The 27,084-nt window shown below is 38.6% G+C and overlaps 1 protein-coding gene across 2 annotated transcripts in view; it reads right to left on the minus strand.

Moving 5' to 3' along the window:
• Window positions 1-564: 564 nt before the first annotated feature.
• The window catches only part of AP2A2 (adaptor related protein complex 2 subunit alpha 2), a 44,988-nt gene continuing 18,468 nt past the window's right edge, over window positions 565-27,084 (minus strand). The window contains exons 3-22 of one of the 2 annotated variants that reach the window (XM_058839030.1): window positions 24,091-24,233; window positions 23,300-23,493; window positions 21,233-21,362; window positions 20,148-20,249; window positions 18,651-18,759; window positions 18,011-18,158; window positions 17,445-17,613; window positions 16,185-16,322; window positions 14,775-14,957; window positions 14,355-14,452; window positions 13,948-14,179; window positions 12,980-13,147; window positions 10,899-11,062; window positions 8,114-8,196; window positions 7,294-7,383; window positions 6,375-6,498; window positions 5,497-5,613; window positions 5,249-5,318; window positions 3,949-4,083; window positions 565-3,209 (exon numbers count right to left, since the gene is read on the minus strand). In XM_058839030.1, the coding sequence (XP_058695013.1) occupies window positions 3,132-3,209; window positions 3,949-4,083; window positions 5,249-5,318; window positions 5,497-5,613; window positions 6,375-6,498; window positions 7,294-7,383; window positions 8,114-8,196; window positions 10,899-11,062; window positions 12,980-13,147; window positions 13,948-14,179; window positions 14,355-14,452; window positions 14,775-14,957; window positions 16,185-16,322; window positions 17,445-17,613; window positions 18,011-18,158; window positions 18,651-18,759; window positions 20,148-20,249; window positions 21,233-21,362; window positions 23,300-23,493; window positions 24,091-24,233 (2,675 nt within the window). In that variant the 3' untranslated portion in view covers window positions 565-3,131. Of the gene's footprint in view, window positions 3,210-3,948; window positions 4,084-5,248; window positions 5,319-5,496; window positions 5,614-6,374; window positions 6,499-7,293; window positions 7,384-8,113; window positions 8,197-10,898; window positions 11,063-12,979; window positions 13,148-13,947; window positions 14,180-14,354; window positions 14,453-14,774; window positions 14,958-16,184; window positions 16,323-17,444; window positions 17,614-18,010; window positions 18,162-18,650; window positions 18,760-20,147; window positions 20,250-21,232; window positions 21,363-23,299; window positions 23,494-24,090; window positions 24,234-27,084 lie in introns of both variants that reach the window. The other variant, XM_058839020.1, reaches the window with a different exon arrangement.

The raw sequence follows: 27,084 nt of genomic DNA on the forward strand, positions 1-27,084 counted from the left end.
AATCGTTCACTCACAAGTGATTTCTACTTGCTGCCACTCTAGACAATCTTTACTTTGTTTGAAAGTCATTTAAGAAAAAGATGTATGATTGCACAAAAGCTCAGAGTGCCCTTTTTTCCCTTTTAGCAAGTGTAAGGGGAGAATCTGAAGCATACATTTAAATGTTAAATGAGGTTATTTAGCAGTTTAGATTACTCTTCTTCTACAGTGCCATCAATCCTGCATGCAATATAGGTGTGTGCAGCCTAGCCTCAACCCTACACCACTATTAGGAGGAGTCTACTGCACCAAATACTGCTCATGTACTTACTGTTAAACACTCAAGGGAGAAAGATTTTACATCTGGGGCTTTTTAAAAATAGAGTATTTATAACCTGTAACCAAACACAAACAAAATCAAGCACTCACTGGGACAGCAAAAATCTGTAGTCCAGGTGAGGCTCCAGTGAATGAACCCACCAGTACTTCTCATAAAAGAATCACAGCAATTGTGCTCCACAACAGCCATTCCATGAGAATATTTTTCACATCTTCATGCTCCCAGACAAAAAAAGGACAGTTTCATCACTGTTCTAATCATTTATTTAATCTTAATATGTTCTTCTGATGAATATAGTCTAATATATAGTCTTCTATATGAAAATTCTCCACTTAATTTGACAGAACTTTGTTTTATACAAATAAGACAATCACCATAAATGTTACATACTGGAGTGTAGGTCAAGAATGAACATATGCTACCTGTTTTGCTATTCAGTTATTTTCACATGTCAATGCCTGAAAATACTGCACTTAAAAACAATAACACTGTTTACTGCAGAAATTACTTTGTCTGCTTGACAGGATACATCACTGGTAAGTTAACCATCATTCACAAAAAAAATAAAATCAAGTATTTGTCTTTAATTTGTTCACTTTTCTGCTCATGGCTTCGTTGAGCTGACATTTAATACAAAGAGTGAACAGTCATAAGCTTAACACAGTCACCACTGAAAAGACACTTTCCCTTACCCCCCCTCCTTCCCACATTTTAATGCACATTTTAGCACATTTGAACCAAAGCAAAGTGAAATAAAGTAGTGCAGTGTCTCAAGGTGTCCTTTAATGAGGGCACAGAACATTTTTCAGGGGGACAGATATACAACAGGATTTGGAAAATACAAAAGAGAACCTCCTCCTCTGTCTTTGCTAAGACTCCCTTTAGTTCAGCACATAAGATTTTAACACAGCAGCCAAGAGCATGGTTAACATAAGAGGACTAATAATGAGACACAGAGCATCAAGAGGAGAAAACAAAAGGTATTCCATCAGTATTTGCCAACTGCCCAACCTGACTGCAGGAACCCCTCACCAAGACTTTCAATGACAATATTTATGATTAAAGAGAAGTAAGAAGAATTTGAAAGGCCTTAAAGGCACCAATTGTTCAAGAGAACTTTTGCAAAAAAACAGGTCTTTGCCAAGTTTTCAGCTTTAATATCCATAGTTACCAGCTATTTCTGGAAAAACAAAACATATCACCCAAAATCCATACATCACAGCCAAACCTTTGTTCCTCATTTTTCACTTTTACTCAAGTACAAGCAGGAGCTTTCGGCCAAACCAAGTGATAACCTCCCAGTTGCATCATTTAGTCTCAAAGCACTGAAGACAAAAAGCAAGGCACACTCAATCATGGAGAGTCCTGTCCCCTGTTGAGCACTGGGCAGCATGACAGCAGCCTCATTTAAATGTATTTTCAGTGTCACCACCATGACTCAACACCTTCATTTCCTGGGCATGCTTGTCTGTATGTGTTGTGACACAGCAGTCCCAGGCTTCCATTCAATGGCCATGAGGAAATCTTGACCTGAGGTTCCCTCCTCCTGTCAGCAGGAGCTGATTTTGTTCACCGCGATCTGTAGCTCTTGCTGACACCAGCCCAGGGTTTCTAACTGGGCCACCTCACCTGCTTTGGTTTAGCAGCCTCTGTTGCATCTCAAGGCTTGAGGAGCGTGAGCCAAAACTTCTGTCCACTGACTTCTGCAGAGAGGCTGCAAAGAGTTTGATGTGAAGCAAGGTACAAAGATTTTGGCTGTAAAAACCACTAGAAAAGATGAACATTTTTGGGTCTAACACTTTCAACAGAAGTTTTCTACACCATGTTGGACATTTTTACCACTGACAGGAAGGAAACTGCTTAGATATCAGTTATTCAACCTCTTGAGTCTGAACATTAATGTACACTGGGGAACATATATTGATTACAATTACATTTTCGCCTAAGAGTGCATGCCTTACGGCCCTTCAAGGGCCCATTTCTTCCCACTTCTTTTATACAATACTGCAGTTTTCTGCAGTTAATTGCATCACATCATCAGGACTTGTGAAGTCTGATGGCAAACAGAATGTTTAACTTCACTGAGAAACAACAAACAAGTATATACTCACTCACCCCCTACCAGAGAGGCTCACCTCATTAACAGAGATAAGCAGAAGGATTAAGAATAGTTTTTGTGTTCAATCCAAATATCAGAAAACATTAAGATGTAAAATATTACAAGATTGATACTTTTAAGACTCTGGTCCTGTGGCATCTTTCAAATACAAAGATTGCTGACACAACATAAATCTTTAATCAGATTCAAACACATCTTCAAATCTGCCCTTCCATCCATTAGACAACTTGCGGAAATGTTAAACTTTACAAAGTTTTGACTCTACATTAACATGGGAATTAACCTTCCTGAGCAGCAGTAAATCGGTTTCTTTCAGCTCAGAGCAGAGAAAGTATCTCTTAAAGGTACTGAAGCAGAAGGTTTTTGAGCTATTTTCAGCTGAAATCCTTGATTGCCACAACTAAAACAATTTCCCTTCAACAAGTTTAAAAGCCTGACCTCTGCAAAAAAAAGGAGCAAAAGACAGCCCTCCCACCCTCTGTGTAACACACTAAAAGCCATTTTTAATGGAAAAAGTCACTTCCCTGTACTGTACATTTAATAGTCTTAATTTCAAACAAGGGTCAAGTCCTATTAAGGCAGGGAGCTGGTATTGGTTAACATTGCAGTACTCAGACAGTGATGTACAAGACATTTATTTGCAGTATGATGACAGTGATATAAGTGGAAAAACCAAAACTGACATGGTTAATATTAAAACTGTTCTGACAGCAATTCACATAATCTCTGAGATACAGCTTCTTTACTTGTTCGTAGTGTGAGCCTATACATCTGAAAAAGAACATAAAATCATACTTTTTAAACGGTTTGGCATTAAAGGAATGCACAGTCAACAGTGAAAACTAACAGTTAACCCCTTACTTGCTTTGTAAGCTTTAGTAGGAAAAAGATCTCAAAATACTCAGAGGGAGCTACCCAGCAACACAGCTTTTACAAACTACTGGCTGAACCAATCCTATCTTCAAACCCTTGTTGAGAATTACTCAAGTATTTTTTGGGTTTAACAGAAAGGTGTTGTCCAGAAAATCTGTTAAAGAGCAGCAAATGCTGTCAAAAGTCTAAAGACCCTGGACAGCCACTTCTTCAGAGAACAGAAGACATAGCCACTGAAACCTTATTTTTAATCCCTACTTAATTTTGATAACACCTCTGTCAAAAAAGCTTTAGTAAAAATACTCTTAACATTATACTCACTTATGCTTCCTCTTTTAGCAAATTACTCTTTTACAAATTCAAAATAGCAAAAGGAAGCATGCTTAACCTGGTCCAAAGAGCACACAACAGTCTGGAATATAACCATCTCTTCCAAGAGGAAAGAGAATTGCTCTGAAGAAGAAGCTGACCCAGCTGGGCCAGGACCACCTGCTACAATTTAATTTCTTTTTGGAGTCTGAAGTCATAAGGAGCTATTGCAAAAGTGATTTTTCAACATCTTAAGGACTTCAGATACACAGAGATACTTAGTTCAAACAAGTACTTATATCTAAGCTGGAGATAGTTACACAGATACCTGTGCCTGGAGGTTGGGTTCAAGGCGCAGCAAGCATCCAATCTGAGTGGTTTTTGTGTGTATGATACCAGCACCAACAAAGTTAGCAGGATTGGGATCTACCTCCTCAAGCAGGGCTGATCCAAATCCAATTATCTGTGAAAGAAACACAGAAGACTTAATGTGGGCAGAGGAGGATACAAATACAAAGTATACCTAAACAGTCACCATCAAACAGCAAAACAAGTCTTAAGTCTTCAAGACAAATTCATTACTACAAATTTTTGACAGCTGAAGCTGATAAATGAGCTGTTCTGTAAATAACGCTTTTCAAAAGCAACTGAGAAGGAAGTTAAGATTTAACATCAGTCTCCCCTGGTTTTGATACAGCCATTCCTGTCTTACACAGTCACTTCTGTTTTGCCCAAGGGCAGCCAAAGAGTCAGTTTCACCTTTTCTAACCAGTACTCAAGTATAAATTAAGGCTTGAACTATCTTCCAGTTCAGTTTTAAGCAGTGAATTGGTGCTTTCTTAAACAGCTTCAAGTCTCCAGCTGCTACTGAAGACTGCATCTAATTCAGACCACAGCTAGAAACTGTCCAACTCAGCACTGCCACAATCTATCACATAGCACAGACTCACATTTTCAATGGATGATCCAACTGCTGTTTAAACAAAAAAGCACAAAGTCTGCTTATACCACATGCTAATTTGGGCTGGAATAGAGTTAATTTTCTTCTTAGCAGTATGGGGCTGTGTTTTACATTTCTGCTGAAAACAGTTGCTAACACAGGGATGTTTTAGTTATCACTGAGCAGGGGTTACACAGAGCCAAGGTCTTTTCTTCTCCCCACTCCATCAGTGAGGAAGCTGGGGATGCACAAGGAGCTGGGACAGGACACAGCCAGGACAACTGAACAGTGGGATATCCCTTTCTGTATGATGTGCTGGCCCAGCACATAAGGCTGGGAAAAGAAAAAATGGGAGTATGTTCACAGTGATGTTGTTTTGCCTTCCCAAGTAACTGTTACACCTAATGGAGCCCTGCTGCCCTGGGGATGGCCAAACACCTCCCTGCCAGTGGGAAGCACTGAATTAATCCTTTGCTTTGCTTGTGTGCATGGCTTTTTCTTTATTGACTGAACTCTCTTTACCTCAACCCACACATTTTCTCACTTTTACCCTTCTTATTCTCTGTCCCACCCCTCTGGGGGAGATTGAGCAAATGGCTGTGTGGTGCTTAGTTGCCAGCTGAGGTTAAAACATGACCTGCCACTGCCCTGGTACACTATGAATTAAAAATATCACACTACCACCCACCTTTGCTTTCGTGATCTCTGCATCCATTGGGTGCTTTGCTTTAAAGATATTCTGTACTTCCTGTTTTGGACTGCAAGACAAGGCAAGACAAATACATTACGAACAGCATTTCCAATAGCAATTAATTCTACTGGGAGAGCTCATGGCTTACAGGATTTAGTGTGGGATGAGGCACTGCACCAGCTACACTCACAATATACCTTTCTCTTCCCTCGCCCACCACAAGAGCCCCAGGTGCAAAGTCTTACTTGCTCAGCTGCTTCCAACGCTGAAAAAAGTCTTGAGAAGACATCTCTGTTGGCTGGAAAAATTTATTCAGAGTGATGGGTAATTTTACCGAAAGATTTTGAAATGTTCCACCGTACCTGCAGATGGAATAGAAAAACCTCAGTGCATGTGGCAGCCTCAGCAATGTGTCAGCAGAAATCAACCAAGCAATTGAGGAAATGTTTATGATTAAAATCCATCAACTGCACATGACATTTCTAATACACAGCTTCAATCCACTGTTAAATAAATATATTTTCTCTGCTTAGATGGAACATAAATTGGCAGAACTGTTGATAAGGTTCTCTGAGTTTTAGCATAGGTTTATTCTTCTAGATATAGCACCTTAAGGGGTGAAAATATACCCCTGTGAAAACATACCAGTAAAAACCAGTTCAGACTAGAATAACAACACGTAGCCCAGAACCCAGGATTTTATAAAACTGAGCTGATGTTGAGTGGACAGAACAAGATTCTATTTCTGGTTGCATACACTTCCAGGCCAAGTTATTTGCAGAAATGTTCTTGGTTTCCAGAAGGGAGAAGTTACTGCGTATATTCCTGTCAAGATTTCTTAAGCAAACAGGAAGACTGCTGTTTTATATAGATAGCTGACACAGAAGTCATGGAGACATTTTATCAGTAGCTGCTTCTCAACTGTTTGGTTTGGCTGGGGTTTTAAACCACATTGTTCCAAGTGGATTCTCCCTAGCACCTTAAAGCTCAATCAGATCAAATTTTCTAGTTGTCTATCCAAGAGAGCTTTGTGTGTCCGTATTTTGCATTCAGTCACTGGGCCATGCCAAATTTAACATCTTTCATCTAATTAATTCACTAACATTTGAATCCTTTGTTTTACCTGAACTGAATGTTCAGGATGGGAGCTTCCATGAAGTCTGACACACATTCGATGTTCACAACCTGCTGAACCTGTGCACCTCCATCCACTGTGGGGTCAACAGGTTTTGTCTGAAGATTCAGGCATAGAAAAGTAGTTAAGGAAACAGATCAACAAACTGATAATTTAAAAAATATAAATCTTCCAATAAACTCTATGAGGAATTAGCATCAGGTTTTCACCTATTCTCTTTGTGCTACTGAACATTTAAAGCTCAGTTTTTGTACAAGAAAAGAGTTTGTTGGGGTTTAGGTTTTTTTCATATTGGCATATCTACAAGAAATAACTCTGAAAATTCTCAGTTAATTGGATATTCTTAAAGAAAGATGCCCTTAAAAAGGTGTGGAGGCACAGAGACTTCACAATAAAAGCCACAGGACTATTTTGAACATGACAGAGACACCTTGAGTCAAAAAAGCCTGACTACTTAATCTCCCAGAAATCCTAACTTTGCAATACCAAGCATTAAGGACCATCCATGAATTAAGATCTTATTTTAAAGTACCACTGTCTTGGCACACATGTATTCCATCTCCATGTCAAGTTTCAGATTATCTGCTAATGCAGTACTCGAAGGACACATTTCTATCTCTGCTACTTCATGTCAGTGGTGAAAGCTACAGTTCCAGTACATATTTATTCAGCTTAATTTCTTGTTATTTCAGAAGCAAAATTTTATAACCAGGGCTTTGAGGGAAGAATCTTTCATCCCTGCTCAACACTTTTCTTTCCACAAGAACTTTAGAGAGATATCGACAAGTTTCTCATTTCTTCATGTTCAAGGACACCGTGCCTTGATCCAACAGATTTATTATATTGTGCAGCAATAAACCACAAAAACCTAATAAGAACAGACACATGCTACTACATTTAAGGATATTTGACTGAAGGTCATCTGAGCAGATTACTGTTGGAGTAAAATTCAAGAACTGTGTTGATGTCTTATTACCATAGAATATGAACATACGTCCTGGAAAGAGAAGAACAAGACATCAGAATTTCTAAGTCATCTAATCGCATTGAACTACTCGTGCTTTAATTCCCTAACACGTTTTCTACATTTCCTTAAAACCACTTTTAAGAACAAAATACAGTTTACATGGTTTATCTCACCAAGACATTCACAGTTCAAAATGCAGTGATTTAACCAAGCCATTCCATTAGATCTCTCCTACAGTAGTGGTCACACAGGCAGTTAAATCATCAGCGGAAGTTTTCAATTGCTGGAAAACTTTGTTAAGATGCTACTATGGCACCAAGAGTTTTACAGAAAGGGAGAAGCAAGCAATTCTATTGCTAGCCTGTATTCAAATCCCATCTCTTTTCTAGATGGTTCCAGTATCTTGTGCATTCAATCTGATCTGTCTTGTGTCTTATATCATTACAATAAACGCTACTGCAAGATATTAATTTTGAGCAGAATGGTCCTTTATAAACCTGGCTGCACCAGCCATACAATCAGGCAGTAAGAGCTGGAGCTTAACACTCCTATTTATATCAGCTACCAAAACAATCAAAAAATTTAAGGAAACAAGAACCCACACAAAAGCCACGGATGCACAACAGTGGGAGTTGTAAAAACGTTTATGCCTATAAAGCTACTTCCCTCTTCAGTAGCTGGAAAGGGAGTCCTGTCTAGAATATCATGCTGGCATTGTGATTGATAATGCAACAGCCAACCACGACACAACAGATCTTACCCAGGTTCTGTCGAAATTCAGACTTCAAACCAATTTGTAGCAACTGATTTTCAAATAAGACTCCATTATTTTTACACACAAACCTAGGGGAAGAGAGGGAAAACATGTTTTAAATTGAGCCACATTAAACAATATTTAGAACCACAAAATTCAGGGTTTACACAGAGGATGAAGATTGCGGTTAACCTAGAATGCATCAATCTGTGAGAGAGGCTTTACAGAAAACTGCAGTTAGAGAAGACAATTTCACAACCAGAACCACCACTTGTAGGACACTAAAAGAACTGACACTTTTATTTGATAGGATGTCTGAGAAACTATGAAGGAAACCACAATATGCTATTTACACACACACTGTCTAATAAAGGACCAGGCAACAGATTAGGATTTTTCTTATTAGTCTTGAGAACTTCTGAAACTCATTAGGTTGGTGCACAATTGCAAAGTTTGAAGCTTTGACTACTTAAACCTGAAAGAAAAAAACCCTCCTTATTAATTCTGTATCACCTAAGCCAACTGAGAGATGTACTTTTTCCATTTTGAGAGAGGAAGCCCATTCTCCAGTGATCTCAGTCCTTTCTATCACCCTCCACTTAAAAGTAGAAGAGGTGGTCAGCAAACATCTGCCTTTTGCATACAAGGCACTTAAAACACTCCCAAATATCTGTACTTTTGACAAGTACTCTGTTTATTTATTTCCAAATAGTTGCAGAAACTTAAGATACAACTGGCATTGCCTCATTTTAGAGCAGTGTGTGATAGCACTGACTTGTAAAGGCAACTCTAACCTGTGTATTCATGAGCCTGTCACAAAATCCACAGCATCCACAGAGGTGTTCTAGTCACAAGTCTGACAGTACATGTTTCTCTAGTTTTGCTTGTATTAAGTTAATGAACAATATAGTTTTGCTTTTTAACTCTATTCTGGAAATTGAATACTTTGCCCAGCCTTGCAAGGTTTTAGTATTGCTTACTTGTGAAAAAGCTCATCAGCATCATGCACAGTATCAGCTGGTTCCTCAGAAACTACCTCAGATGAAGCCAGGTCAGGGCTAGTTCAGGCAGCACAAAGGAAGAAAGGCAGTAGCGACAGAGACAGCAGGAGTTAGTAAAGACAGCTTAGAGCTTAGTTACTTCTTTTACCTCCTTCCTCAAAAACGGCACTGCTGAGCTTAATGCACAAGAAATTGATTAGCTGCCCTAGCTCAGTACCCTAGAAAGGTTTTAGGCATTAGGCAATGTTTTCCCCCACTTCTCTCCCCCATCCCACCCCAACTATTAGAAAACAGCAATCCTTCATGAAGACTGCTGAAGGTGTTTAGTAAATGTAAACCTCTTAGAGAACCAAGTCCTTTTAGGTGTTTAACTGTGACAGCAAAAGTGTTTAAGTTCAAAATCGAAAAGGTAGCTGCATACTAACTACTACAAAGGTGTGTTTAAAAGCAGAGGCCTCATCAACCTTAGCGACCCTTCTAATGATAGGTGCACAATCAGTTCCTAAAAACATACAAGTATTAAGCATAGGCAAGAGTACACAGGCACACAGAGAATGACTTACCCAAGCAACAGATTAGAAACAAAAGTGACAACAGCACTAAAAAGAGGCAGGAGACTGTAAAAAGCAACTTCTCAGTATAATTAGAGAAGCATGTCATCATCTACAGACAGACCAAGGAGTTGGGCATTGCTATACTTTCTTCTGCAGAAATAGAAAACTCTTTTTAAGTAACATCTGCTCATGAAGCTACTAGCATTGGTTCCTTTAGTTACCCCCTTAAAAAAAAAAAAAAAAGCAAAAAGCAAGAACAAGCTTGTGTAGCTTCCTAAAGTCCTGGTTTTGTGTTGTATGATCAAGTATCACTTCTGACTTTCCAGGAGAAACACAGTATCAAGTATTAATCACTGCAAACCTGCAACAATGCATTGCCTGGAATAAAATTTTGATAAAAGTGTCAACGATTCAGGCAGATCAGTTTCCCCAATTATATCTTTTATATTAAGATGCATAGAAAATCTGTTGTGCCAATATTCAAAATTTAGTCCTTGACTATAGTAATACATTCTTGTCGGTAGGACAGCTGATTTTAAGACATTCTGTGATTTTATGTCATTCATTCCCAAAAATTTAGCCAAATAACATTTGAGAGCAGCCACGGGGGCTTTTAATACTAATGGGGTTAATAACACATTGTACCTACACTACACTTGCTAATGCAACTGTAGTATCAAATCCCCTTTGAAAAAAAAAAGAAAAAAAGAAAACCACTTGTTCTTTATCCCCCTTTTCATGCCCCTTTGTCAGACAGTAGCAGAACAACTGAAGTGTAGCATTAAAATCTAGGGATCAGTATCTCTGGATACAATCTATCTCCCTCTGTTTCAATAGCAGCTTGCCATAAGTGGAGAGACAAGAACACTTTATGAAAAGAAAACAGAAATAAATGTATTTATATCAGGACAGATAATCCCCACTTCAAGATGTATGGAGATGTACAAGCAGCTTAATTTAATGAAGCAAAACCAGCATGAAAAACCAGACACTACTGTATGGCAGTTATCCTCAGGTTGAGTACTACAGACTCAGTTTTTCCATTATAAGAGAGATAGAAGAGAGATTCTATAAAGCACATCCAGCAGAGTGTCCAAGAACATTTTTCTTGCTGCAAAAATGCCACCCAGGAATGCACTCAATATGCTGGAACAAAACCAGAAGTTATGTTTTTCCTTCAATTCTGTTTTAACAGACATATTCTCCTTCAAATTCCTTTCAGGGTGACTTAATTACCTCGCAAAGTTGTCATCAGAACCAGGAGCAAGAGGTGCAACTGCAGAAGCTGAATCTGAAAATACATCCACGAGCAGGCTACCACTAGAGGAAGGTGGGGGAGCTGGATTGGTGACAGGGGCAGCACCCAGACCCAGCAGATCCGCCGATGGAGAAGGAGTAGACTAAGGAAGACAAGACACTTTGGTGTTACACTGCAACAAAACTATAACAAAGCTGTCTCATTTGCACAGACAACTAAGCTATGGTAAAGTGCCTCTCCCCACCCCAAATCAAGGTTTGAATGACTGTAAAATGGTTCACAAACGCAGCAGTTACCACGCTGAATTTCAACTTAAGGTCATTTACAGATGTGGTTTTCCTTTTTTCCATTTGAAGAGAGTTATGTCCATCTAACTGTTAAATAAAAACAAAACCAAAGTTCATCTATCTAAAATCTGGTTCTGCAGAAGAAAGATGACAAAGATGACAGCTTTTCCTCCCTCTCTTTTCCCATCAGTTTCAAGGCAAAGTAAGTACTGTAAGGAATAAAATTCATGTGCTGCTTTTCTTTCATGAAGAATCCATCAAGAAAGCAAGTGGCTTTTACACAAACCTAAACCACAGGTCATCACAGCATCTTCAAAATTGACTGTCAGTTTAATCTTGGGTTTCTGAAGCCTAGCAAATCTTAGAAAGAATGTAAACCCAACCAGCAAAAAAAAGCAGAGCCTGTAGCCAGTTCAAGCTGCAAACACTAGAGGAAGAGATAAGACGTTTAAACTGTTTTTCCCTCAAACAGAACAGATCAAGCAGCCAGTACACAGAATCATGCAACAGAGGCTGCATATATGTGCCCAAGTCACATGCAAGAACAAAGCATAGACTGTTAACCAAAATGGTCATGTATTAGACATTAGCAGCTTCCACTATGCCAGATTATCTGAGGATGACTCATGAGATATGTCTGGATCAATCTGAAATCTTGTTTTTGTAAGCCAACTCCAAGTTATCATATATTCCATACAGTATAATGAAAAATTCCCTTGCAAAAGACTTTAAGCAGCCAATCATTATGACCTACTAGAAACAAAGGTTGGACCCAAAATTTCCAACATTTTTGGAATCTAAAGCAGATAAAGCCACTGGTGAAGGTAACACTGTGCAGTCTGTTATATGGCTGCAACCCAGAACATGAAGCTCATAAAGCATAATGCAGTATTAACTGCCAGTCACCTCAATTTGGTATTCAAAGAAAATTTTGCAACTTTTCTGCTAGAAAGAGATTTCTGTCCAGTCAAAATTGTTGCACTTGGAGTAGCTACTCTTATACACTGCAGTGACTAAGTAGTAAATTACTATGCTTTAACAAACTGAGCAGGGAGCATGCTGCAGTATTTCCTTCTCTAGGTAATCTTCTACAGCATCTTACATCTAATAACAAGTTATTCTAGGTATTAAAACCAGAAAGAAGTATTACATTATGGGAAAAAATAACTACCAGCTTACTGACAATAAAATAAGAAGCTTCAGCTCAGAAGGAAAAAAAACACGTGGACTTGTCTAGCATAACTGAACTCAAATAGTCCTGTCAAATAAAAAGTAACAACTTTATACTCATTTAAGGACATTGCAGCGAAGGTAAGTGTCGTCCACTTCTATTAAAAATAATAACCCAAACCAAGATGCAAAATGACATGTTAGACAAAGCAGAAAAAACAACTGATACTCTGAAATTCAAGTTAACTCTTTGAAATATGTTAATTTTATAACCTCACCCTCAGTGCACTTTCACCAACAAGGAAATCCACATTTCTAAAGTGAACACCAATTATTTTTCAAATAACAATGTACAAGGGATTTTTTTTAGGCTGTAGACAGTTTATCCCCACTTATATAAGATTTTCAAAGGAAAATTGCATCCAAGCATGCAGTGAGGGGAAAGCAGCTATATATGAGGGGAAAGCTGCTTTATAGCAAACACCCACAGCCTTAGGTTTTATATGAAAGGTTTTAAATCCCCAAAAAAGCCACTTTAAGAAACCAGTCTTTTCTCACTTGCATACCGTCTAAATTAGTGAAATAACAGCTTTTAAACTCACAACATCAGTGGCAGAGGCAGGTTCAGCACTTCCATTCATATCAGAGCTCCTCTCCTTTTTGATCTCTTCCAGGTCAGTAACTGTGCCTGGGCCTTTCTTCTTCTTCAGTTTAGCCAAAATAGAAGATTCCCTCTCTGGAAAGGGAGGCATTTCTTCCAACACGGTAGCCTTACCATAGGGAAAAAAAAAAAAAAGTATTAGTTAAACTTCAGATAAAAACCCAAACCAGCCTCTGAGTCTTTGAAGAGACACACCCTTATAGATTGCATAAAGCAGAAGTAGTTACCCACACAGAAAATTATTATGCAGTTTTGTAGTGAGGGATTGATCTCTTTTTTAAAAGAAAAAATTCTTTAAAACTTTCTGAAGTCCTTCCAAAGCACTTAGTTAAGAAAACAGGAGCATATCGCTTCTCTGAAACAGTGATATTAAAAAAAAGAAAATTCAAATAATTAGATCATAGCAGACCTAAGGGTCCTTAAGTCAGGCAGACCTAGACTTAAACCATAGAGAATACTCAAGTTTCTACTCAGACCTAAGCATTTATTAGATGTAAAAACTGAATGTGCAGTGCTCTGCTCAGACCTGAGAGGTTAAATCACTGAACTTCAAGAGAAAAAAAATTACATTTTTCCTGCCCACCATCAATTAAGTCCTCAAAAGAAAGCCCCAGCCTTTTGGTATCTAAATCCTCTAGGACCCTATATTATGCCAGCTTTCCCTGGCTTCTCTGCTCCAGATTAACATGTCTCAATGGTCCTATGTCCCACTACAGCAATAACAAGTTGGAATTTAGTTCTAAAATACAGATTACTACAGCAGAATTAAGTAGACTAAAAGAACCCACACCCACATTGTAATCCTTTATCCTGCACTGAGATTTCTGAGCAATCAGATAAGGTTTAGTTGAGTTTCACATGCTGACAGCAGAGTATTACATAGTGAAGAAAATAAACCTTTATACCTACCAATATATCAGTACTAGCAATAGTACTGAGCCTCAAATACTCAACAGCTCTCTGCTGCAGTTCAACGTCAGCATTCTTTAGCTGACTATCACTGCGCAGCACATCTTGAATTGTAGTTTTGATTTCTGGAAACAGGTTCACAAACTTGATGTAGGTAGACAGAAGCAGAGCTCGGGTAGGAACACTACACAGATGAAACTTGGAATGTAGCAAGTTGAACTGGATGAGGGGACTTAAAAGATGGAAAAAAAAAGAATTTGTTCAGTTTTTGTAGATATGATAATCCTTATTATTGCATTATTAGCAAGAACTGAATGATTTGTTAACCAGCCTTTAAGAATGCTAGGAATTAAATTCTTTATAGAAAGCATTACTCCTGGAATTCAGTATTTTAGAAGGTGTTTTACCTTGATCTTGGATCACCTGCTATCAGATTTCCAAATTCTCCCAAGATGTAGCCACCTACTTTTACAAGATTCTCGTGGCATGCTGGAGCTTGAAGGGCCTGTAACACATTAATAATCATTGATAGGCAATGTATGAAAAAAACATCTCTCCTGTCACTTCCATTCCCAGTTTTCTCATCTACTTTCCTGCAAGAGCAGACCATGGATCTAGGCACTACAGAGAACTTACGAGAAAAATATGATGGGTGGTATAATTTCACAGAAGACTCTAGTGTGAGTATTACTTGATTAAGAGCACACCTAGCAGCACTGTGGACTTCTGACGACAGACAGAGCTCCTTAAGTTTTGCCTGTTACATCATGTCGTGCTTCCTTAATTCTCAGCTCATTTTGGAAGGGAATTGAAACATTTACTCTCACCTCAAAAACAGTCTTTGCTGCATATCCTTGCACATCATCCCTGTTGATGACAATCTGAATAACTCGGTACCACACTTCTTCACTGACATAGTCACCAGCAATGCGAATCAGATTCAGGATTGTATCCACATACCAGGTGTAATCCACTGCATACTTCTCAGCTAGAATTGCAACCTTCAGAACCTGAGCACACAAAAGAGGATACAGAAAATTGGCTAGCTCTGACTATGGGTTGTAGACACCTGGTGATGCCCCACACTGGCCCAGAAGCCTCAGCTTCAGATGCATGAACTTGTTCACTTGTTCCCACAGCCAAGGTGAAAGGTGAACATTGAAATGCTGTGTCAGAATACAGCCAGTTGCCAGGTACATATTCCTTTCCCCATAATGCATTCACAAGTATGCTGTATCTTAGTGGCTTTCCAATTGTGTACCTAAGTGATCAAGAGCAATTTATAGAACATTTTTTGTTTGCTATAAAAACACCATCTAAACTACCACTGAGAAAGGATCAAATAGGAAATTGGAAACCTCCCTAAAAAAGGCCAAAGGAAACTCAAGATAGCAGAGGCAAATAGTCACCAAGGCACAGCCCACTTTTTCAGGTCATACTCAGCTTCCTGCATCCTGAAGCAAACAATCAGCTTCAGGGGAGACCCCCACACAATTTACTATCAGTTGCCTTTACTACTCCTAAAAGAACAGGTCAATAAAAGGGAACAGAATGAAATTCTCACTATCTGCCAAGTCAGGGGACACTGCCAACAGCAACCAGACAGCACAAGAGGTAAATCAACTAACACTGTATTCCACACTCACTTCTCCAACCAAGGGACTTCAGCACCTAACTAAGCTAAATAACTACTGTAAGTAAAAGTTTTGTTTACCATCCTAAAAAGATTTGAGTATTTCAACTTTTATCCTACTGGTAGAAAGGAGACAGATATCAGACCTCTTAGCTGATTATAAGTTAGTGGTTTTGGGAACCCTTAGACTGAACATTCTCAGAGCATACAAAGCTCTACCTACAAATAAGCATTTACCACTAATTTTTGAAGCTATTCAACAATTGACTAGAGTAGGACCTAACCCTCAGAGGTACAGAATGTGTTGGCTCACATATATAATTCACTTTGCTTTCTATATGCACTGTCTCAGGATCAAAATTAGCTTTTAAAATTCTTAACTTTCCAAGGTTCCCCCCCGCCTCCTGGATTAGTTTAACCTAATTTTTTTGCTATTAGACTACAAAGTTAGAAGTTTTTTGTTTGTTTTAGTAGTTTTGTCTGAGTTTTTTTTAAGCCACCATGAAAAGCAATCACAGACTATGCAGCATCCCAATCAATAAATGATACTTATGGTACCAAATCCAGCTATGAAACATATTTAAGAAAAACACCAATAGCTTACAATTTCTTCTCTAATGGAATAATCAGCAGTCTCCAGGTAATTGAGCATTTCAGCCACAATCTGCTGGGCATTGCTTCGGTCACACATCGCATACAGGAGATCAACAGCTCTTTGTCGTACACTTACATCTCTTTCAGTCTGCAAAAAGACAGAGTCAAAGATCAAGATGATTCCATCTTTGATTTCAGTACAAGCAACTTAAGAGATGAAACTTAGTATAATACAGTCAAATTAAAATAAATTAATTTTTGAGATGCAGAATGAGCTCAGATATACCCTTTATATAAGCTGTGACTTTCTTATGCTATTTTGCACTTTCAGTCACCTAGGAAGCGGTCAGTGGAGACTCAGCTTCCTACTTTTAAATACTATCACAAAAATTCAAATCATCAGGTTTTGTTTCTGTAGCATACTTATTCAAATCTGTGCAGGTGCTGAAAGAATGGAGTTTGTACAGAACACTTCAGTATTACACTGAGTAGGGTGACTGAATCTGTGGTCCATTATGCACTGAGTAACTGGTACCAGCGGCCATAAATGCACCATAACTGGCGGAAATTGTTAAATTGTTACCAGCCCAAGGAGCATGTAGCTAACTGCAGGTTTAGTGTTGGGCATGCCTTGTAACAACTGAAGTCCAGCTAGAACAAATACATACTTTGAACTTAGACAAATGTATAAATATGCCACAGCACAAACTTGGAAGAAAACAAAGCATTTAAACTTTCAAGTGTGCAAGTAAATTTACATGCAAATCAGTCTTACTCTTTTGACTTCTGCTTTGTCACATAAACATGGCCTGGGAATGTGTCTTTCTGGTTTCTGGTCTTTTACAATTCTACAGTGCAAGCTGATCTGCTCTACCACTCCCCATAGCTACTACAGTGAAGGAACAGTGCCCAATACCAACAAGACAGTAATAAAACTGTCTTCCCAGCATTCTCAATTTTGAAATTGCACATTTTTAAACAATTATTCCTCTTTAGCCTTCACTTGAGCAGATACCAGTGTTACAGGGGACACAGCTACAGGTATCAGATTTACCATCAAGATGCAGAAATCAACAAAATCCGACCTCCGTAATCCAAGATTTTGCTGGATTGAGGTAAAAAACTGAAGCAGACTTCAAAGAATAACTCATTTGGTCCCTAAGTATTATTAACTTAATTGGGGACAGGGAGCTTGGGGCAATAGGGGAGAGGGCATTGAGGCAGGGGAGAAGACAGTACTCAAAAACAGACCACACACTTCAATATTTACCTTCAGTGCATTGATAACTGTTTCTATGTGTGTTTTCACAGCCTCATGTGAGAATTCAGAGCTGGCAAGCGTGCACATGCTTTCCAGTGCTAGGTAACGCAAATTAGTTTCTCGGTGCTGCAAGAACTGACCTAGCTGGTTACAGGCACGGACTAGTAGGTTTGGCTCACTGCACAGAACAGGAGAGAAAGTGAAAGGGTTAAAAGCAATAGGTTTGAGAACACCCAATTCAGAATACTATTTCTGCAGTGGAAAATTCTTAAAATGCCTTAAAGTGTCTGCTAGAATGCTTTGCTAGTGAAATGCTAATTCAGATACTGTGAGCAAATAATCTCTGTTGGATTAGAGCAGTGGGGTCAATACAAAACATCAAATAAAGAAGCAGCAAAACCCAAAGCTACACAGTTCATTAACACCGTTCAGTTACACTGCTGTGGTTGTGGTCCAATCCAGCAAGCAACTTCGTATTCTTTTCCCCTCCACTCCCTCCCCCATCTGGTTCAAGACAAAGCCCCAGCTTTTCACTTCAAAAACCCCTCTGATAAAGAAGTGTTGTCCCAGCTCACCTGTCATGATGTATAATTAAGCTTATTGCCTCAAACAGGACAGCATTCTTCGCATTTGAGTGTTGCACTTTCTTTGACTTTGGTGGCTCCTGTGCTTTGTTGAGGATGGTTTCCAGGCATTCTGTCAGACGGCCACGTACCGCGGGGTCTTCTGGAGAAGACAGAGCCATTGGACAACTTCATTTTGCTCCAAACCCTAACCCCTACTAACCCGCAGCTAAATCAAAATTAACTAAACTATTCAGAGACATTAAAAACATTTACACTCCCCAAAACACACAGGAAAAGAATTCCAAGCCACAGTCCTTCTGGGTGAGAACAAAAGCCAAGCATAGTCTGCACTACAAGACACTTCAAGGCTTTAATATAGTTGATAATATTAATGAGTAGTTAAAACGGAAGCTGCCGATGATTTGTAAGATGCACACTGGTTAGACATTTTGTTAAAATTAAACACAACATAATTCAAAAGACCAAGTAGCTTAAAGCTACCAGAAAGACTCAAAAGTACAAACTTCAGTATCTTTGCCTTAAGACAACGCGCTTGCACTCTAAGCTATAGTAACACTGCAGTGCAGTAGCATTTTGGAGCCAGTGTATTGCAGAAGAGAGATGACCAGTGCTGTGATTTGTGCATTACCTGGAGGTGGATAGCACTGTAACAGCCTTAGAAGCTTCACAGATAGCCAGGGAGCAGGAACAAAGTAGTATGTATAATCCTGAAGGTCTGTTGATGCAGAAGTTACAATCTGTAAAATAAACAGCCAGCACATCAGCTGCTGAAGTTAACTGATTCACAATCACGAAAAGGACCCAAAGAACATTGTAGGTCACCTCCAACAGAAGCTTAAAAAACTGTGTCACTAGCAATGTCTAGTTCAGTAGATAATTAGGTGCAAGCTGCCATACTAAGAATATACCACAGTAAATGCTAGTAACGGAAATCCAGTTTTGCAGATACAGTAGTCTAGGAAGTCTCTTCTGAAAGACTACTTGCTTTTTTAAAGAATGAAGACAACCATCTTTTAACATCAAAATGTTTAACCAGTAGCTTGACTTTCTCTGTTCAGAAATCATTTATTTATTAATAATAAATATTGTTATTCAGCCAATAATCTGGTGGCTGCTGATAGGTGAGCCTGCAATTCAAGCACAAGATGCTATGATAAACTGATCTAGAGCAGAAGGACCAACACCTTCAGTAATATCCATACAGCAAAGCAGAAGAGATAACATTCACAGAAGAGGTTTATATGCATAATGAAACATGATATGGGTTAGATTAGATTATCCCTCTTCATAGGGATCTTCTTTTACCCCTTTTACTCTAGGGAAACCATGAGTCTGGCGCTAGCTCTGCTCAAAATAATTCTCCCTAATTCTTACTACTCCATTACAGAACAGATCTTCACTTCTCTCAGCACTCCCTTGCTTTTAAGTATCAGAAAAAATCTTCGTATTTGAAAAGAAAGTAAACTGTGCCCTACAAGAAATTTGGGTATAAGACTGCATAAAATTGGGTGTAAAATACATTTGTGAAGTAGAAGCATCCCTAGTCTTGCACACCCTTCCAAAAGTAGGGGGAAAACAAAATCAAACAAAACAGTGACATCAGTTTTCCTGCATGGAAATGCTGACTAACAGACATGTCCCTCCACTCCTCCCTGCCCCTGCTTAACCCCCTACATCACTTACATTTATCAGATGCTTCTGATTATTAACTTAGCAGCAGCTCAAAAGAAGGAACAGGAAGGCAATTCATCTCGTAAGAAGCTTAGATAAAGTTAAAGCTACAGTCTGTATTTTTGAGGGGTTTGTGTGAAGTCTATAGAATCAGTCTTTCATCCTCCTATTCTTTGGTATTACAGAAACAAAGTGAGGATTACTACCTGGAGCACAGCAGAGATTAAACCAAGAAAGTTTGGGCAAGCCAATACAGCCTTCTATCCTGGTAAGCAGCAAGCATTTAAAGAGGTTACCTGAAGCACACACATGAAGTGACACTGAATCATCTTTACATTTAATGGTACAGTAAACTAATCTGACCCTAGAAAGCTGAACAGGAAGCTAACCTGATCTAGAAAGCTGAGTAAATTAATCAACAGTGAAGTATTATCAGGGTCATCATTGGACTCACTCTGCTTAATCTAGACACTGCCAAGGAGACTGAAGTCTTAAACTCTTCCGGGTTCTTCTGTGCCAAAGTGGTGATCAGACTTGTAGCTGCAGTAACCACACCCTAGGAAAAAACAAAACAAAGCACAAAAAAACCCATGTTCAGTTTTGTATCAGTTTACGATGCTGCCTGTTAACACCTTTCAATTCAACTGTTTCTTAATATACAAAAAGAAAAAAGAAATTTTCCCCATTACAAAGCTCTACACTAATAAACCTTTTCTTTGGCTAGCAGCTAGACTAATTACACACCTGCAGAATCCAACAGAATTTTCAACAACATGATACTGCCATGCTTGCAGAGCATTTTATGCTACTTTTTGTATTACCTTTGTCTCATGTTTGGATAGTACATCTAAAATAAAAGAGCTGTATTAAAATTAAGTCTGGACACAAATTGTCTTATTATACAAGAGAAGCATAAGCACAAGAAATTCAATGCAGATCATCCAGGAAAGAATTCTTACAACCCAACATGAGGAGAGGGCTTTGTATAACAACCACTGGATATTACTACTGCAGACTAAAGCGCTCATTACTGTTGAAGCACAGTATTATTAGCCTTATTTTCATTAAATAACTGGACTGGGGAAAAAAAACTCAGAGTCTACCTTCTAAAGTAATACAATTTTTTAAGCATCAAAGTAAGAATGCCATGGACATGACCATAGGACAAAGTTAAGCAAATCACAAATCAAGTCTTGAATTTTTAGTGCAGATCTAATCTTAAAAGGCCTAGGAAAATTCATATTACACAATGTGACTTAGTGTAACAAGGCACAAGATTATTTACAGCCAGAGGAAAAGAAGAACTTGTACATACCATTCTTGTATCTACAGTGAAAAGGTAAACAAAGCTTTATTAAAAATTAATATATACAGCAACTAAAAAAGGACACCTCCGTCCATTTTCTTCCGAAAGCCTGAAGATAACAGCAAGCCACTTGCTTGGAAGACTCAAGAAGAAATAAATTCTATATTTAAAAGCAGAAGTCACATCATTCCCTATACACACTAGACCCAAGAAGCATAATGAAGCTGATTTACCAAGTGCTGGTCATTGAGGAGATGAACCACTCGAGATGTCCAGTCTCCCATGGGAACAAGGTCAGGAGAAGTTCTGTATAAACGCAGCAAGCATAAAGCAGCACTTTGCTTCACACTATCCATAGTGTCCCTGCAAGACATACATACTGATTTAAATACAGAGGTTAAGGCGCAGCAATATGTGCAGAACAGCTTTATGCCAGATTTCACACTGACTCAGCATCCTTGGCCAGGCTTTATCTTTTCAACAGTTCACTGAAATCTTCTTACGCTGAAGTACTTGTTCTTCTTAATTTTTCCAGTAAGTTCAATTAGTCAAGTTTTCAACTATTATAGAGGCTACTAGACATATGTAATGATTCTTTACAACATTACACATCTTTTTCTGAGAACTGAAAGTTCATCTCATCCAATCACAAGAACAAGGTTCTTCCAGGCTGACTGAAATCAGACAGTTCAGATACATTAACCTTATCAATGTGACCAAAGCTCAATCTCCTGATAGGCCCTGCATGTCAGATAAGAAATCAGGAACTGCTCAACAGCTTCAACACCTACCACTAGAATGTAAGCTGGCTGTCACCAAGCACACAACTCACAAATCCATTCACCTTGTGATCCCTGCTGCTGGCAAAGAAATGGACTATTTTAAGAGTGGCATGCAACTATTCTAGTTCAGTGAACTTTTCAAAAAGTAGTTGATTAAGCATTTTGTGGGATGCATAGACAACAGCTATAAAATGTACAGAGCACTACCAGTAAAAGTTTTAAGAGGCAGCTTATAATGTGCAATCTTGGTTAAATGTTCTGAAACCTCTATACCCCCAGTAGAAGTTCAGCCCAGCTATTCCCAATTACTTTATTGGTTTTCCATGAGATCAAGTTGTACCTCAGTTAAAAACCACAAAACAAAACCATGAACCTATTCCTCCCCATCTCTCATTTAAGTTTAAGCCAAGAGAGCTACACTGAATTTGCAAATGTACCTGACAATGCTCAGTTCTGCCCAGGACACTTAGACAGGACAGGCACACCAATGTATTTTATATATATTATCTTAGAAATGCAGAAAGAATGAGACCCTAAAGAGTGATCTCAGAAAACATAAACACACCTTGAAATTTAAGCAAGTCTGACCTGAAGGTGCTGTGCTCTGTCTGTGGTTAGTGACACCGAGTGAGATTTTTGGAATTTTTTAAGGTTATCTTATTAAAACCCCATGACTCATCACTGAAGTATTGTCTCCACTATGCTACATGGAGAACAGCACCTGGCAAGGGCAGTGGCCTGACATTTAGAGTATTAATAGAGTTTTTACACCACATGTCAATTTTATATTAATGCAAGACAGTTACTTGATATAAAAAGACTCATGCATATTCTGAAACATTTCATATCCATAAGAGTTTAAATGCACTGTTTGCACTCAGACATTTTAAGTCTCAAAATAAATTAGCCCTACAATCAGAGGTCAAACTTTACACTGACTTAAGTATAGTTTCAGACATTTGCCAGGTCTGTTTAGAAACTTTCAGCTATACCGAAGTGAGGAAGTTTGTGGTGACTATTTACCATTTACACAAATTGCTGTGTACATGGCTAGTAGAGTAAGTAAGAAAACTCACAAATCACAAATCAGTATTATCGTGTTCCTTATGAAGTCAGTACATTTACATTTACATAAGAACTTCAGTTTACAACAAAATTTGTAGTATAAACATCTATTGAGATTCATTTATTTATTTTTTCATCAGGAGAGGTAAGGAAAGTAAAACAAACGCATTTCAGGAGTAATCAGTGCCACAGATTAATCCAAAACAAAAATCAGATCACAACAAGGCTGTAAAAACCTATTCAAGATACTGAAAGTCTTTATTTCCATGGAGTCTTACACTCCTACAAGCATCTCCACACTCAGGCAAATGAAAGCACCTGCAGCTATTGGAACTGTCACTACACTGCAAGCCTAGGGTTGTATAGCCCATGCACAGATCAAAGTGCTGCAATGGAACCAAGTTGCTGAAAAGTTTATTGATGGTGTATTTGAAAGAGGCATGTCATACCTACCCAGCCACAAGAATTTTGGGAATTTCTCCAGCAAATGCTTCTGCCATCTCCCGGCTGCCTACGTTGGCAATGCAGTGCAGAGCAAGGCCCATGAAGGTGGGGTTCCGGCTGGCCAGGTCGTTCTTGATGGCGTTGTTTATCAGGCGAATGAGCTCGCTGTTGGAGTTCACCAGAACGGAGATGAACAGATAGCCCTGTGAGTCACAACATGGAAAATCTATTTTACCTGACTTCATTCATTGTGGTATTAACACGAAACATGACTTCTTTGACACATACACTTTTCTCCAATACCATATGGGCAGAAATGGGTATTTAAACAGAGCAAAGGCTAGAAAGATTAAGTGAATTAAACAAAAATGAGAAGTTCAGTGTTACCCTAATTATCTGGTTTTAAGTATTTCCTCAGCCTATTCTGGAATATACTAAAAAGATAAGTTTTAGATTAATGGGGACCAATCAAGATTTTGGCTTATTATTCAAACACTAGTAAGTTACATGCACCTCATAAACTCAACCTTACCTAGGGAGATAGAAAGATATGTTTGGAAAATTAAAAGGTTACTTACTGTCTAATGCAAGACCCAAGGCAGTTGCTTAACATGAGTAATAATTTTATGCAGAACACACCTTTTTTACAACTAGTTCAAGACTAGTTCAAGATTTCAGAGAGCCAAAATAAGGCTTTAAGCCAAGGCAGGGGGAACGAAGCAAAATTCTTTACAGACTCCACAGCTCAGGCAGGGTATTAGACAGACCAGCCTATCTTTTATAGAGCCCAAGTTACTCACTATTTGTTTCTCTGTATATCTATTGGAACTGAGCAGGTTTACAGCTTCCATGTGACCAAAGTCAATGTCATGCCCCAGCAGAAAGATGAAGAGCAGTTTGCAGACATATTTTTTCTTACTGTAACCATCCAGAGCCTTGTCACCTGAAAAGCAAGGAAACAAACAACAATTAAGTCTGTGTTAAACTTTTACCTGGCTACCTAGTGGTAATTCCATCTACCATTATCTATATCCTAAAGGATGGTGATGAAAGGGTGGTTAGGAAATAATGCTACCATCTAGTCCTTGAAGTATCCTGCAGTGTCCTTAGAGAACTTTCTTACTAAGAGGCAGCACATCCATGTTCATTCCATTTTGATTTTCCCACTTCAGTTAAGAGTGTTTATGTCTTCCATGCACATTCTCCTCTTAAACCAATTATCAAACCTTTATCTCAGTAAAAGTGTTAACATACTTTTCCAAGTGCACCACTGTGGAGAACTCAGCAGCAATAAAAATACCCCCCCAGCAAGTTGTTTTAGAAAGATCAGGTGACAATGGTGTATCCCAAAGACTCAAAGAAACACATGAAATGAGATTACCGTGAGATCTTTGAAATTTTTATAAAATGAAAGCATTCACAAGTGTTCCAGTTTTAGAAGAAAAATGCACCATAAATAGGTTTGGCCATATGTTGCAGTACTGATTTTAGAATTTTGCAAAAACAACATGGAGCAGTGCAGCTTCCAGTTCATTGCGAGACCATTGCTTTTCCTGAAGGGAAGAGCTACATATCAACATTACACTTTCTGTGTTACATTCTCTCCCTACCTCAAATCAAGAAATAAAAGGGTATCCAGTAAATCAGGCACGACTGACTGCTGGCTACTTAGTCAGGGTAGCAAAATTCTAATATATACTACTGACTAAAAGGCTATAAGCTACTTCCCCTCAGCATTCTGGGCCCAAAACTTATCTGTCACATGAAGTGTGTATTCCTTAATATGGGCAAGTTCATCTAGAACAGCATTCAGAACAGCATACACTAAAGCTTCAGTAAGATATCCCTTACTCACTGCCCTAAAAAATTCTAAGTTGCCTTTTTATTTTATATTTAGCTGCCTATTACATAAATCTGAAGTTGAAAAAGAATCTTAATAGTAGAGAGGTTGCTCCTTCTTCCTTCTCATGAACTGATACAGAGGCATATTAGATTTGCCAGGTCACATGAATCTACAGCTCTCATGGATTTCACACTACATTCACACAGACCAGATAAAAACCAAGGAAACCTTACCACTACTAAACTTACAGTTAGTGAAGGAATGAGGACTGCCATCTCTGTGTGAAGACAAGTAACAGTGTAACATGTAACAACAGAAAGCATACTGGCCCACTGAAGTACACAATGCCGAAAGGTTATGTCTACAGGCTGCAACTATGCATTTTGGGGGTCGCCTTCTATTTTGACCCTAAAATATTCTTCTATTTAATCTTATTTCAGCTGAAATAAATTTAAGCAAACCACTGCTATTTTAATGCAGACAATGATACCCTTCTAATTTGGGTTTTTAGGTGCCTGTTGATTTTTTTTTTTCCACTGGCACAGACAGTGCATCAGTTGCCAACAAAAAGCTTCACCTTAAAGCTATCTTTATGTTGTGCAAAGAGGAGTCGTCTTCAGGTCCATACTACAGAAGCCAATATATGTCACATTTTACTTCAATACAGGAAGCAGCATTACTGAAGATACCAATGGCAGTGAAATCCTGCTATACTGGATCCTGTCAACGTCCTCTGACAACAGCCAGCTCTGCAGAAAGCTGCCTGAAGATGTATTTTCTTCAAGCCACTTTTACAGTTTGCTGTCATAAGGCTCTTTTCCTGCAGAGTCAGCAAACAAATGTAGGGAATTTCACTCTCCTAGACATTAGAACTACTATCAGAAGAACCAGAGTGAAACATCCAGTGGCAAGTATTGTTTTTTTCCCTTCTCTGGAAGCAATATGGCCAGAGGAAAGAGAAGATACTCAACCATGTCTGCCCAGCTGCTGTGACCTTCAAACTATGGCATAAGTAGCAATGGAATATTCTGCATAAATATTTTCAGCTATACTATTTTCCCAATAAAATGGCACTCAAGAGCAGAAGCTTCTTCCTATCCCACCATGGCAGGGAGATGCAGATCAAAGATACCCTTCCTTAGCAAAGGTAAGGAAAAAACCACAGAAACAAAACACAGGAAAAGGCAGTGATAGCTTTAGTTTTCTAGTATTTTTTTCAGCTGCTTAGGAAGTATTTCTACTAACTCTTAAGATTTGATTTTAATTGGTCATCTACGTGAGATCCAGAAGGAAAAAAAAAAAGAGTGAATAAACCAGTGGGGCTTTACATAACCTAGCAACACAAACCATTCCAACTCCTGACAAGCCAGCTATTCCAGGGGACTGACGAAAGGAATTGTGATATATTACCATCAATCAATACCATTAATAGATACTATTATGATTCACTAAATAAACTGAATCCATTTTAGTCAGTCTAGCTCTAGTGGCCAAGCTCTACATAATTGTGGACTTACTATGGTATTGGATATCATTAATATCACTAGTTGCTTCTCTGAGATTCAGATACACCAAAAGACATCAGAAAGTAATTTTCACATGAACTTTACCACAAGTGAAGACACCCCAACCAGTCTCCAAGACGGAATTCCCAGCAGGTTAAGAGGCTGATCTGCAGCTGTCTGCTAGTATACAACCCATCAGCAATATAGAAAAGTCAGAAGCATTAAATCTAATCTCTTATATTCTCAAATGACTGGTGTTGGCTTTGTGATACCCGAAGGGAAGAGGGAGTACAGAATGCTGCAACCAAACTGCTTAAAGAAGAACGTAAGTGGATGAAAATATGTATACTTTGAACAACATCAGCTTTCACAACAAGCTATTTGTCAGTTTGGCAATTCTTTTTTTAGGTTTAGGACCCAGCTATTTAAAACATTATATACTTCCA

Source organism: Poecile atricapillus, chromosome 1, assembly GCF_030490865.1.
Source record: "Poecile atricapillus isolate bPoeAtr1 chromosome 1, bPoeAtr1.hap1, whole genome shotgun sequence".
NCBI classification, from domain to species: domain Eukaryota; kingdom Metazoa; phylum Chordata; class Aves; order Passeriformes; family Paridae; genus Poecile; species Poecile atricapillus.